This window comes from Microcebus murinus, chromosome 14 (genome assembly GCF_040939455.1).
Source record: "Microcebus murinus isolate Inina chromosome 14, M.murinus_Inina_mat1.0, whole genome shotgun sequence".
Classification (NCBI taxonomy): Eukaryota; Metazoa; Chordata; class Mammalia; order Primates; family Cheirogaleidae; genus Microcebus; species Microcebus murinus.
The window spans coordinates 70,087,939-70,103,855 of NC_134117.1; the positions used below are offsets into that span (position 1 = coordinate 70,087,939).

Here is a 15,917-nt window from a genome sequence, read left to right on the forward strand (position 1 = left end):
AGTGAGCAGGCATCAGGATAGGATGGAATGTCTGACAACATAACAACATTCTCACTTAAAAGAAATGTAAAATATATTAAAATGTAAGAAAAGCCAGATAACTCAGTGGATACTAGTTGAGGCAAGAATAACTGGAAGAGCTAAAAAGGAAGAACTTTGGAAAGATGAACTGGCTCCTATAGCTGTTTGTTTGCTTCTAAGACAGTTTCACGCTGTTGCCTGGGCTAGATTGCAGTGGTGTCATTATAGCTCATAGCAACCTCAAACTCCTGGGTTCAAGCCATCCTACTGCCTCACCCTCCTAAGCAGCTGGGACTACAGGAACATATCACCACACCTGGCTAATTTTTCTAAATTTTGTAGAGACAGGGTCTCATTCTTGCTGATCTCAAATGCCCAACCTCAAGTGATCCTCCCACCTCAGCCCCCAGAGTGCTAGGATTACAGGTGTGAGCCACTGTGGCCAGCCTTATGTCAGCTTTTATCTTAGGGCCAATTGTCTTGCAATACGGAATCTACAATTCCGTATCCAAGCAAAAATATTCTTCAAAAATGAAGGTTATAACTTCTGGGTTGTAGAGATTAATGGCAGTTACCTAAATCTGAATTTCTCCATGAATCCTTCAAAAAAGCATACAAATCAACAACATAAACAAATAAAATCACTCATAACTCATGTCTTCAGCAAAACTGGGAGACGTGTGATATGGACTTCAAATTAGCTATAAGTAGGAAAACACCCAAATCCAGGAGACTCGTCTACAAAGCCTATGACTCTGATGAGAGACAGGCAAGAGTGTGGAGCTTCACAAAAAAGAACAGAAAAAAACAAAAAAGAGAAAGAGAGAGAGGTGTGTGAATAAAGTAGGGTGGATGGAACAAAGATAAACCTACAAAAGAGAAAATCCCATTTGATTATGAAAATACTGAAAATAGGTCTAAGATCTGGGACATTAAACATGGGCTAGTAGTAAATTAAAAGGATGTGACTAAAATTTGTTCAGGACCCAAGGAGATAGCTTCAAAAAGGTACTATTTTTAGGGGAGAAGGTATAATTGAAAGGAAAAGGCACCCTTGAGAACTTGATAATGAACGTAAAGAAAGAAGCAGGAAGGGGAAAGTAAGGGTACTACAGAAACAAAAGTGAATCACAAATTAGAAAACGCACTGACCTTGCCCTCCAATAAAAGTGCCATTGATTTAAAAAACTGCATTTCACTATAACAAGAGAATAGAGTGCACCTGAAATAAGACACTTACTTCCCTACCCAAAATCTTCACTTCATATAACTGTTAATGCTTACCTGAGTAAATAAAATTATGAAAACTAAAACCAGAAAATAAACAGGAAAAGGCAGACCAAATCCACACACAACTACTATGAGAATCACGACATTTCAGCTAATGAACATTCTCCCCCAAAACAATAAAGCAAAAGAATACTACATCACAATGCTCCAACCTAAATTAAATATCCTAAAGTTATTATTTGCATATTTTTTAAAAAATCATATCAAATCATAAATCCAAAAAATCAAGACACAATGGATAGGGACTAAAAAAAAAAGGAAGATATGAAATGAGAGCTACCAAACCTAGAAATACTCCGAATAAAATGACATCATCTGAGAAATGAAAACTAAATTACAAGGTGCCCAAAGGAGACTGGATTCTACTGAACATTTAATAAAGAATACTGAAGAAGATGAAAACAGCCAAGAGAATAAAAATGAAATAAAGAATTTAAAAGTATAGGAAAGAAAGTGGTTGTATAGAAGACAGAAGTTCCAATATATGTATGAAGGAAGTCCCTAAAAAAGAAAAAAAAAAGAAACAAATGAATTAAAACACTGAAAAATTAATACATAAACTATAAGAAATCATCCTGAAATAAAAGACTTGAATCTTCATGATAAAAAGGCTCAAGTGTACAGTGAAAAATGACCCAGAATGGTCAATTCCAAGACATAGCCTAGTAAAACATTAACTTAAAAAAAAAATCTTCATTTTCTCCAGATAAAAAGATCATGTCATTTGCAAAGAAAAGAAAGTTAGATCGGCAATTAGATTTCTCAGCTGTAATAAACAAAGCAAAACAATAGCACAGCAACATTTTAAAGAAACTCAAGGGAAAAAGTATGAACTAGGCATTATATCTCCTGCCAAAGCTGTTATTTAAAAGGTAAGGCTAAGAACAGTTTTGAACATGGAAAAATTCAAGAATTACTGTAATTACAAGCCTTTCCTGAGAAGTTTACCAGAGATAAGCTTCATCTATCCAACAAGTATGGGGAAACTTCAGCAAAAAGAATGATAGTAAGAACGGGATATACTTTATTAAAACTAAAACAAAAATAAGGACAAAGATGAAAAATGATTTATAAATGTTATATTTTCAAAAAAGGTACAAATAATGCAAATTTTAAAATGAGAGAAGAAAGGAAGAGAAAAAAGAAAAAGTAAAATAAGTTTGTTGACTGTCACTTATTAATAAGTATGGGCCAAGTATGGTGGCTCATGGCTGTAATCCAGGCTAAGGTGGGAGGATGGCTTGCGGCCAGGAGTTCAAGACCAGCCTGGACAACATAGTTAGACACTTATCTCTACAAAAAATTTTTAAAAATTAGCTAGGTATGGTGGCACACACCTATAGTCCTAGCTAACAGGAGGCTGAGGTGGTAGGATAGCTTGAGCCCAGGAGCTCAAGGTTATAGTGAGCTGTGATTGCACCAATGCACTCCAGCCTGAGTGACAGAGAGAACCTGTCTCTTAAAAAAATAAAAACAAAAAGAAAATGTTCTAGAATTAGTAGTGATGGCTGCACAACCTTGTGAATGTATTAAAAACCACTGAATTTTATACTAAAAAAAATAAAAACAATGTAGGAATAAAAATATATTTAAAGCTGGCAAATAAAAAAGTAGAAGGTTAAGTAGGGAAAGGGTAGATCAAGGACATGATTAACAGTATTAATATAATTAATAGAAGAAAAAGTAAAAGCCTGCTGAAATACCAAAAAATATATAGTCACAAACCCACATATACACTTAAGAAAACAGACCATAGAGAAAGACTCTGCAAATATAACAAAATAAATAAGGAGACATTTGAGACCAAATATGAAAGTCATATCAATAAATGTAAATGTGAATAAGTTAGCTATTTTTTAAAATTTCAAATTGACTCACATAGCAAACCCAACTCTACGCTACATATATAAGACATACAAAAGTTAATAAATAAATGTATGGGAAAAGGTTTACCAAGCAAATGAAAACAGTAAGATATCAGGGGTATGGGCTTGGTATCTGATAAGGAAAATTCAAGAGAAAAGTCAGTGAATGTAACAGAGATGAAACACTTCATAACTTTTAGAATTAACAGCACAACAAAAACATAACATAAATATTAAGATTTATGTGCCAAATCACACAGCAAATACTTTCTTATAGCAAAAACTATGGGAGATAAAAAGAGAAATACATACAAATCTACTAACAATAGACTTTCGCCTAGCACTGTTCTCATACTAAGAGAGATCAAGTTGGCAAAAAAATAAAAACCAAAAGTCCTAAAAACCAATCAATAAGGTCAATCTTATAGATATCTATCAAACTTTTACCTTGATGATGGAAAATAAACTGCTTTCTGAAGTATGCATGGAACATTAATGAAGTGATATTAGATCTCAAAGGATAAGAGTCTATAAAGTAGAAATATAAACATTTTCTTTTTTCCATGCAAACTATAAATTTAAAAATAATTAAAAATCTCAAAACCTCTACCACCAGGAATTTTTTTAAATCTATTAAACAACTCTCAAACTAAAGAAGAAATACCAACTAAAGTTGTGAACTTTCTAAAAAAAATAATGAAAATACTACAAATTGCCACTACATTCCTCTTAAGGTTTTGCAATGAGGAGAATAATACATCATCTGTGTAATATTCCTGCCAAAAATGTTTAACCTGCATACAATCATGATGAAACTATTAGACAAATCTCCAAATTGAGGGATATTTTACAAAACAACGGGTTTATTCTCTTCAAAAATATCTGACTTGAATGCTCAAATTTGGCTACAAAACAGGTCTATATAAAAGGAGACTTGGCTGGGCATGGTGGCTCATGCTTGTACTCCTAGCACTCTGGGAGGCCGAGGCGGGTGGATCACTCAAGATCAGGAGTTCAAAACCAGCCTGAGCAAGAGCAAGACCCCATCTCTACTAAAAATAGAAAGAAATTAATTGGACAACTAGAAATATATACAAAAAATAAGCCAGGCATGGTGGCACATGCCTGTAGTTCCAGCTACTCGGGAGGCTGAGGCAGAAGGACCTCTTGAGCCCAGGAGTTTGAGGTTGCTGTGAGTTAGGCTGACGCCACGGCACTCTAGCCCGGCAACAAAGTAAGACTCTGTCTCAAAAAAAAAAAAAAAAAAAAAAAGACTAAGAAAACATTAAAACTAAATAAATGCAAGGCATGATTCCTGACTGGACCTGAGATTGAAAACAAAACATAATGCTATCAAGTATTGATAGCATTGAGACCTGTCATTGAGACCTGGGAAATGTGAATATAGATGACATAAAGTACACTAATGATAAATTATTTGAGTACGGTTGTATCATGATGATGTTGAAAGCAGCCCTTATTCTTAGGATATACATGCTGAATGAAGTATTTAGGAGACGTGTCATGATATCTACAACCAACTCCCAAATGGATTAGGTAAAAAACAAAATACGGAGAGAAAGCAAATGTGAAAAAATATTAATTGGTGAATGTAGTATGTGTACATGTGTGTTCACTGTACTAGTCTTAAAATATTTCTGAAGAGTTGAACATTTTTCAAAATTAGAAAGGTAAAATATTAATAAAGAAATAGGTTTTCAGATAAATGCTGAGAGAATTTGTTGCCAGGAACCCTAAATGCAAAGAAGTACTAAAAGAAATAATTCAGACAGATGGAAAATAATTCTTGAAAGAAGCACATAACTGCAGGAAAGAATAAAGAGCAAATGCAAAGGTAAATTTGTTGACAAAGATAAAATAATAACTATAAATAAATATTGGCAATATAAAACACTTTGAGAAGTTCAAAATATATGGAGAATTAAAATGCATGACAATGACACAAAAGTTGTTTTGAGGTATAAACAGAGTTAGTGTTCTAAGATTCTACCATTAACAAGAAAGTGGTAGAAATCATTTTTATTAGACTATAATAGTCAAAGATGTACACTGTAATCTGTACAGTAGCCATGTAAAGAAATCAGCATAAGAATGTATAATTAACAAAAATTCGAAGGACAAAAATAAAATAACAAAAAAAGACTAATCTTCCATTTTAAAAAAGGGCAAAAAGGAGAGAAAATGAAACATAAAATAGTTGGTAAAATAGAAGACAAATGGTAAGATAAAAATCTGAATATAGATCCGAATCAAGATGGCGGACAAGAAACACCACCAGACAGAATGTCTCTAAAGACAAGACAGATTCTAGCAGAAATTAGAAGAAAGAAGCAAGAAGACGAGCATACATCAGACGAGGGCCGGAAGGAGGAGTACCTGAGACCATGGGAGCCTCCACGGGAGGAGGTTGCGGAGGAGAACTGGAAGCAGAGACCTCTGGAGCAGCCTGGAGACCAGCGGCAAGGGTCGGTAGAGTGATTCACTCTCTCCTCCCCTGCATCTCGGACTGCTGGTGGGTGCCCCAGCGGATAGAAAGACTTGCGGACACCAGCCCAGAGATGGCCGCTGCCAGCAAGGGGTAAGCTTGTAGCGGACACAGCACCAGGCTCCCAACTCCCGCAGGGCACCCCTGTGTGCAAAGACCCGAGCCGTGCCGCAGGCGCCATACTGCCTCCTTCTCCCCTCCCCCGACCCTATCTGTGGCTGCCCAGAGAGACAGTATAGCCACCAGCAGGAGGCACCTCCAGGGAGCAGGACCGTCCCTTTTGCGGCCCTATAGCTGACTAAGGGAACTCAGACTGTGAGCTCCCTACCCGCCAGCCCTCCCAGGTGCTGCTGCCACAGTGATCCCAGGAGAACAGGGCAGACCCTGAGGCTGAGAGGCATAGACCCAGCTTGGGCTTCCATGGGTGAATTGGGACCGGCACTGCTCTCCCTGGTGGGAATATAGTTTGAACTCTGGGGCCCAGAGGTCAGACCTGCAGACCAGATCCCGTGCACCTGGTCTCACATTGCCCGGGGCACAGAAGGGACATACCAACAGCCTACTGAGGTGTGTGTGCCTTCGGGGGCAGACCAGCGTCCTAGAGTGCAACCCTCCTCCCAAAGAGAAGCCGTGCGCCCATCCCAGGTGGCGTTCCTGTGCAAGGAACCTCCTGGCCGGCATCACAGCCAGGGGAGGCCTGGTGGCGTGAGGTCTGGCCTGCTGGCAGAGGCCCAGGAGTAGCTACAGAGTTGGGGAGCGTGGAAAGAAGCGAGGCCCGCTCCAGACTGCGGGTCTCAGACAGCCCCACCCACACACACAGATTTTCTGACTGAGCGGGACCATTCCAGCCCCACCCTGACAGCTTTTCCTGGAAGCAGAGAACAGAACTTTGACCCCTGCTAACAGCACTGGTGGTGCCTGAGGGCAGGCTTACCTCACCCAGCTCCGCCCAGACTCTCTCCTAGACCATCCCTCACTGAGGGGGAGAAAAGGACACACCTGGAAGTCCCAGGGCCCCACCCACCACCGGAGGCACTAGAATGCCTCCCTACAGGAAAAAGAGAAGGTCACAGGTCACAAAAACAACAACATAGCATGTTCCTCCAAGCAAGCACCTCCTACTGACAGGGAGGGCATCCTGTACACCCTCTTCACGGCACCTACTGACTCATTATACAGGGAGTGGTCAAATCTCAGCCACAGACACAACCTACCGACTTAGAAACTAAACAAGACGTGGGAATACCCAAACGAAAACCTAAAGGAAAGAAGCAACAACTGATCAACATGGGAAGAAATCAGCGAAGGAACTCTGGAAATATGAAGAACCAAATGGAAACCACACACCTAAAGGGGAGCACCAGCCCCTTAGAAACAAACACCAACCAAAATCAGGTAACCAAAATGACAGAAGAGGAATTCCGAATGAGGATCATAAGAAAATTCAACAACCCGCAAGAACAACTCAATAACCAACACAAAGAAACCACAAAAACCTCCAGGAACTAGAACAAAAGTTCACTAAAAAAATCGATACAATGAAGAAAAGTTTAACCGAACTCCTGGAAATGAAGAATCAATACAGGGAACTACAAAATACAGTGGAAAGCCTCAAGAACAGGGTAGATCAAACAGAAGAAAGAATCTCAGAGATTGAAGATAACACCTTCCAATTAAATAAATCAGTCACAGAGATAGAGCAGAGAAACAACAGAAAAGAGCAAAGCCTACAAGAGATGTGGGATTATGTCAAGAAACCTAATGTGAGGGTCATAGGGTTGTCAGAAGGGAAACAAGACAACACTCAAGGGTTGGACAGGCTATTTGAAGATATAATAGAGGAAAATTTCCCAGGCCTTAAATCTCGATATACAACTTCAAGAAGCTCACAGGACCCCTGGTAAATTCAATGCAAACAGGAAGGCAATACGACATGCAGTCATCACACTGACCAACATATCAACTAAAGAGGCCTTTCTAAGAGCTGTAAGACAAAAGAGGCAAGTAACATACAAGGGAAAGCCAATTCAAATAACACCAGACTTCTCTACTGAGACTTTACAAGCAAGGAGAGACTGGGGCCCCATTCTCACTCTTCTGAAACAGAACAATGCCCAGCCTAGAATCTTATTCCCCGCAAAACTAAGTTTTGTATATGAAGGAGAAATCAAGACATTCTCAGATAAGCAAAGACTGAGGGAATTCACCAAGACAAGACCAGCCCTTAAAGAAGTACTCAAAACAGTGTTACCCATGGATCAGCACAATAAACACTCACGAATGTAAAACTACTCAAAGCTAAAGATTAAAGCCCAGACACTACAATGGCTCAAGAGAGAAAACAAAGCAACAAAGTTCAACCCAACATAATGAACAGAAATCTGTCCCACCTATCAGTTATCTCAATAAATGTGAATAGCTTGAACTCTTCACTCAAGAGACATAGGCTGGCCGAATGGATAAAAAAAACACAAGCCAAGTATCTGCTGCCTTCAGGATCTAACCTGCAAGGATGCAATTAGACTAAAGGTAAAGGGGGGGAGAACAATATTTCAAGCAAATGGAAACCAAAAGAAAGCTGGCGTGGCGGTGCTGATTACTGACAACCTAGTTTTTAAATCAACAAAAGTAATAAAAGACAAAGAAGGTCACTATATAATGGTGAAGGGTACAGTTCAACAAAAAGACATAATTCTAAATATATATGCACCCAGCCTTGGTGCACCCAGATTCATAAATGAAACGCTACTGGATCTAAACAAATGGATAAACAGCAACACCATAATAGTTGGAGACTTTAACACCCCAGTGACAGCACAAGACGGATCCTCCAAACAGAAAATCAACAAAGAAATAATGGACTCAAACAGAACCCTAGAACAAATGGGCCTGAATGCCATCAACAGGATATTCTACCCCAAAACCACTGAATATACATTCTTCTCATCAGCTCATGGGTCATTCTCCAAGATTGACCATATCCTAGGACACAAAGCACTTGTCAAACAATTTAAAAAAATAGAAATGATACCATGTATCTTTTCAGACCACAATGGAATAAATGTAGAAATCAATCCTAACAGGAGTCCTTTTTTCTACACAAAGACATGGAAACTAAACAACCTTCTGCTGAATGATCACTTCATAAACGAGGAAATCAAGATGGAAATCAAAAGATTGTTTGAACTAAACGACAAAGGTGACACAAGTTACCAAAACCTGTGGGACACGACTAAAGCAGTCCTGACAGGAAAGTTTATTTCCATAAACGCCTATATTTAAAAGTTGAAAAGATCACAAATACACAACCTAATGAATCGTCTAAAGAGCTGGAAAAAGAAGAACAGACCAACCCCAAACCCAGCAGAAGAAGTGAAATCATTAAGATCAAATCAGGACTAAACGAAATTGACAACAGGGAAACTACACGGAAGATTAATAAAACAAAAAGTTGGTTCTTTGAAAAAATGAACAAAATTGACACACCGTTGGCTAGACTAACAAAAAGCAGAAAATAAAAATCTCTAATAGGCTCCATCAGGAACAACAAAGGATTACAACTGATGCACAGAAATACAAGATATAATATATGAATTTTACAAAAACCTCTATGCACACAAACTGGAAAATGTGGAGGAAATGGACAATATCATAGAAATACACAGCCTCCCTAGGCTCAACCAGAAAGAAATAGAATTCCTGAACAGACCAATATCAAGTACTGAAATTGAAACAGCAATAAAAAACCTTCCTAAAAAGAAAAGTCCTGGACCAGATGGTTTCACACCTGAATTTTACCACACCGACAAAGAAGAACTGGTGCCTATCCTGCAAAAATTATTCCACAACGTCGAGAAGTATGGAATTCTCCCCAACACATTTTATGAAGCGAATATAACCCTGATACCAAAACCGGTAAAGGATGCAACAAAAAAAGAAAACTATAGACCAATATCCCTTATGAATATAGATGCAAAAATTCTCAACAAAATGCTAGCCTATTGAATCCAGGTGCTTGTCAAGAAAATAATTCATCACAACCAAGTGGGCTTCATCCCAGGGATGCAGGGATGGTTCAACATATGCAAATCTATAAATGTAATTCACCATATAAACAGAAGCAAAAACAAAGACCATAGGATCCTCTCAATAGATGCAGAGAAAGCATTTGACAAAATCCAACACCCTTTTATGATTAGAATGCTCAACAGAATAGGCATAGACGGGGCTTACCTAAAAATGACACAAGCCATATATAACAAACCCACAGCCACCATCAGACTGAATGGGGAAAATCGAAAGCATTCCCACTTAGAACTGGAACAAGACAAGGTTGCCCACTATCTCCACTTCTGTTCAACATAGTGCTGGAAGTCTTTGCTACAGCAATCAGACAAGAGACCAGACTTAAGGGCGTCCAAATGGAAGCAGAAGAGATCAAACTCTCACTCTTTGCTGATGACATGATATTATACCTAGAAAACCCCAAGGATTCAACCAAGAGACTCCTTGATCTGATAAATGAATTTAGTAAAGTCTCAGGATATAAAATCAATACACAGAAATCAGAGGCATTCGTATACACCAACAACAGTAAAAGTGAGAACCAAATCAAAGACTCAATTCCCTTCAAAATAGCAACAAAGAAAATAAAGTACCTTGGAATATAGTTAACTAAGGAGGTAAAAGACCTCTACAGGGAAAACTATGAAACACTGAAGAAGGAAATAGCAGAGGATGTAAACAGATGAAAGAATATACTGTGCTCATGGGTCGGCAGAATCAACATTGTTAAAATGTCTATGCTACCCAAAATTACCTACAGAGTCAACGCAATCCCTATCAAAATACCATCATCATTTTTCACAGATATACAAAAAATAATTTTACGCTTCGTATGGAACCAGAGAAGACCCCGTATAGCAAAATCAATCCTAGGCAATAAAAACAAAATAGGCGGTATCAATTTACCAGACTTCAAACTATACTAGAAGGCTATAGTCATTAACACAGCTTTTTACTGGCACAAGAACAGGGACATTGACCGGTGGAACAGAACAGAGAACCCAGATATAAAGCCATCCTCATATAGCCAACTAATCTTCGACAAAGCAGACAAAACATACACCGGGGAAAAGAATCCTTATTCAATAAATGGTGCTGGGAAAACTGGATAGCCACATGTAGAAGACTGCAACAAGACCCACACCTTTCACCTCTCACAAAAATCAACTCACGCTGGGTAACAGACTTGAACCTTAGGTGTGAAACTATTAGAATTCTAGAGGAAAATGTTGGAAATACTCTTCTAGACATTGGCCTAGGCAAATAATTTATGAAGAAGACCCCAAAGGCAATCACAACAGCAACAAAAATAAACAAATGGGACCTAATGAAATTAAAGCTTCTGCACAGCCAAAGAAACTGTCAAGAGAGCAAACAGACAATCCACAGAATGGGAGAAAATTTTTGCAAGCTATACATCTGATAAAGGGCTGATAACTAGAATCTATTTAGAACTCAGGAAAATCAGCAAGAAAAAATCAAATAGCCCTATCAAAAAATGGGCAAAGGACATTAACAGAAACTTCTCAAAAGAAGACAGAATAATGGTCAGCAAGCATATGAAAAAATGTTCAACATCTCTAATCAACAGGGAAATGCAAATCAAAACCACAATGAGATATCACTTAACTCCAGTGAAAATGGCCTTTATCAAAAAGTCTCCAAACAATAAATGCTGGCGTGAATGCGGAGAGAGAGGAACACTCCTACACTGCTGGTGGGACTGCAAACTAGTTCAACCTCTGTGGAAAGCATTATGGAGATACCGCAAAGCAATACAAGTAGTTCTACCATTTGATCCAGCAATTTCACTACTGAGCATCTACCCAAACGATCAAGCCACGTTATGAAAAAGACACCTGCACTTGAATGTTTATAGCAGCACAATCCACAATTGCAAAGCTATGGAAACAACCCAAATGCCCGTCAATTTATGAGTGGATTAATAAAATATGGTATATGTATACCATGGAGTACTATTCAGCTTTAAGAAACAACGGTGATATAGCACCTCTTGTATACTCCTGGATAAAGCTGGAACCCATTCTACTAAGCAAAGTATCTCAAGAATGGAAAAACCAGCACCACATGTAGTCACCAGCAAATTGGTATTAACGCATCAACACCTAAGTGGACATATAGGAATAACATTTACCAGGTGTTGGGAGGGTGGGAAGGGGAGGAGGGGATGGATGTATACAACCACAACAAGTAAGATGTGCAACGTTTGGGGGATGGACATGCTTGAAGCTCTTACTCGAGGGGGTAGTGGGGAATGGGCAATATAAGTAACCTTAACACTTGTACCCCCATAATTCGCTAAAATAAAATTTAAAAAATTAAAAAAAAGAAAACGTGGAGTTGAACCTAGCCACACCACATGCATAGAGATAAACAGGCCCACATCAAGAAAAAAAAATCATGACAATTCTCATTTTCTTTTTCTGTTTCTCTGTGTCTCAATCTCTCTCTCTAACACACATACATACACATATATACACACTAACAGTAGACAGTACATACATTGCTCAATGGGACAGGAAATACTTCTTGTGGAATTCATATTTCTGAATCAATAAAAACAGTTTTACTTTCTCCCTGGCTTCTGTGATAATCCTTCATCCTTGTATGAAATTATACACTTTTGGCTAATATTGGTTTAAATGAGATTATATTCTTTAAACCAGAAGAATTCTCTGTGTTTCCATACTCAAGACTCTATGGTTGTATAGAAAACTGCTCTTCAATTTAAATCTTCAATGAATATTTCAGTTCCTTTTGTCTGATTTTCTTTTCTATGAAGGCATACAAGGGGCTACTTTGGAAATCCATGCTCTATATTCCTTATGTCTTCTCATAACATTTTATCTTCATTCCCTTTGTACTTTGAAATGTTTTATTAAGTGGCTGTTGCATAAATTCCTAACATTTCAATTCTGTTGGATTGTAATGCGTAAGTTACTTTTTTCTGGAATCACATGCCATCTCTATTTTGTTTCACTGAACTTCCTATTTATCATGTTAATTTATAGATAATAGAAATATAATACATGTATCTTTATTCACAATATCAAACATGTATTTTCTTAACTTATTTGTGTCCTGAAATAAATTGTTATTAAGGAAAGTGATTTTATGAGTCCATAGGATATTGTGGTTTTTCCTTTTATCAAAATCTAAATAAAGTCAAATAGATTCAAAAATAAATAATAGAAAGAAATTGGCCAAACAATTGAAAATAGAAAAAATTTGCCAGGCATGATGGCGCATGCTTGTAGTCCCAGCTACCCGCAAGGCTGAGGCAGGATTGCTTGAGCCCAGGAGTTTGAGGCTGCTGTGAGTTAGGCCGCCGCCAAGGCACTCACTCTAGTGAGTGCAACAGAGTAAGACTCAGTCTCAAAAAAAAAAAACAAAAAAAAAATCATACATCTGACAAAGAACATGTATCTATAGTTTATAAAAATACCTACATATCAATAAGCAAAAGGCAAATAATCCAAAGATAATCCAATTATAAATGAGCAAAAGCCTTGAGCAGGTACTTCACAAAAGACAATATCTTAATTGCCAAGAAGCATATGAAAAATCAACATTATTCTTCATTAGAGCAACAAAAAGGAAAACTACTACACAGCCACCAGAATGGTTAAAATGAAAAGGAATGACAATATCAAGTATTGGACAAGGCATAAATTAGAACCCTTGTTGCTGATGGGAGTGTAAACTGGTTCAAAAGCTTTGCAAAATTGTCTGGCATCACCACTAACGTTAAAAATGTATCTTCCCTATGATTCTGCAGGTCCATTGCTAGGCATATACTCCCAAGAAAAGAGTTCCTATGTCCATCAAAGAATGTAAACGAATGTTCAAAGCAGCTTTACTGATAAAAGCCAAAAGCTAGAAACAACCTGAAAGCCTATCAAAAGGAAAAGAGAGAAACAAATTAAACCATATAGATTAGTATACAACAATAAGAATAACTGATACTTGCTAAAACATAGATGGATAAAAAAAATATACTGAGTAAAAGAATCCAGACCAAAACAAGAGTACATTCTTTTATGATTTCATTTATATAAATTTCAAGAAGAGGTAAAAATTATTTATGGGGTAATAGATGTAAGAATAGTAGTTATTTATGGGAGTAGGAAAAGGCAGGGATTGACTGGGAAAGATTATGAGGGAGCTTTCTGTAGTGAAAGACAGGTCCTATTTTAATTTGGGTGTGTCTACATGAGTATACATCAACGTAAAAATTCATCAAATGGTACATTAAAGATTTGTGAATTTTATTATATATGAAAAAGGGGGAGCCATGAATAGGAGTAAAAAGGAAAGCAACAGAGTGGCAATATAAATACCTGAGACAAAGGACTTACATCCAGAATATATAAAGAACCTCAAAAAAAATCCATAACAAAAATCATACAACCCAATAGAAAAATTGGCAAAAGATGTGAACAGATATTTTACAAAAAAGGATATCCAAATGCCCAATAAACATATGAAAGGTGCTCAACTTCCTTGGTCATCATAGAAATGCAAACTAAAACCACAGGGTGATGCCACTACATACCAACCAGAATGGCAAAAAAATAGAAGACCATGCCAAATACTGGTAAAAATGTGGGAAAACAACTCCCACTCACTGCTGATTAGTTCAATTAGTTTGGAAAACTGACCATCTCCTAAAGTGAAACACAGTAGATATTTTTACCCATAATAAAGTAAATATTACTGTATCATTTAAAAGTAATTATTGCAAGATTAAGATTAATCTATCTTTTATTATCCTTCTTAGCTCCAGAGCTATTAAATTTTAAAAATCATGAATTATTTTAAGAGCAGTATAATCCCTTCAGATGTGTTGCCAGCCTATAAAAAAACCAATTTTCACTTTTAATACTTCAGTAAATAACTGATGCCAAAATATTGAAATAATACTTTATGAACATTTTTTTTCACAATTACCAACAGACCATGAGCCCTGCAGGGTAAGCTAGAGAAATGCCTAGCCGAGTGCCGACAGCTTCACCTTTTTGCTGAGATTCATGCTCCCCATCTTAGCCTTCAGTAGCTTCATCTTATTCATAGTTATTGAATTTTCAATTATCTGTTGTCCAGAAGGAGAAGGCTCAATTTCTTCATCCTCATCCGTATATAAATTATACACAGAACCACCGCTGCAAAGAAAACAGTAACTACTTGAAATCTGCTTGACACTTGCTTAGTAACTAAAATACTCTATGTGTAACAGCAACCAATAGATGTTGTTAATAATAAAACACTAAATCTCTTTTGTCAATGTAAATGCAAGGGAAATATATTTCAAGAAATGTACTTCTTAGGATAAAAAAATTAAATGGGAATTCATAGCATGATCTAGTGTATAGCTGAACTTCTTTAAATTCAGTATATCATAAATGAAGATCTTTTGGCACCTGCTATAAATTCCCAAAGAGGCAAAATCCATTTCTACAAGAATGTTCTGATTTCATTTTATCAGCCAATGCTGATGATTGTGCAACCTCAACAGGCTCAGATTTTCATGAACCAAATAAAATAAAAAAAAAAACTGGCACAGAAGTACAGATTTTTATTCATTCTGAGGGGATTCTCACTAAACAAAGTAATTCATAAACAGGTGTCATCAGAGCATTTTCTGTTCTCAAAGAACAAAAATAAATTTTAAAAAATCAGGATAACAAAATTTTTCTAAGTGTGTTTGAAAATGTAACCACCATGGCAAAAATATACCCAGTCAAGTCATGAGACAAATTATATTAATGCTTCAGTTACTGAACAACCATCATGACATTTATTTATATTTTAAAATAATTAATATTTGGAGCCCCTCCTCTTTGATCATATAATACAATGACACATCATATTACCCTCATATTTACACTTATGTGTCTGTTTGTCCCTCTTACTCCCCCATGGGTAAGCAAGTTGAAAGCAGGTATTAGACTTTATTCATCTTCCTAGTATTTATGCAGGACAAAGTGCTTACACATATCCAATTGTTTGATTAGCTGAACACAAACATACTGAAATTCCATTGATCTTTTCAATCATGGGAAAATTAGAATGGTAAGGATTTGAAAAAAACGCAAGCTCAGCATATGTGGAAAATTATTAAAATTTTATTTTTTGTAGAGACGGGGTCT

The 15,917-nt window shown here is 37.1% G+C and overlaps 1 protein-coding gene across 3 annotated transcripts in view; it reads right to left on the reverse strand.

Annotated features, from left to right (window-relative positions):
• Window positions 1-15,917, reverse strand: part of ZFAND4 (zinc finger AN1-type containing 4) — a 95,228-nt gene that overhangs the window by 11,618 nt on the left and 67,693 nt on the right. For all 3 annotated transcript variants that reach the window (XM_012744621.2, XM_012744623.2, XM_012744619.2), the window contains one exon: window positions 14,783-14,930. In XM_012744621.2, coding sequence (XP_012600075.1) covers window positions 14,783-14,930 — 148 coding nt within the window. The remainder of the gene's footprint in view (window positions 1-14,782; window positions 14,931-15,917) is intronic.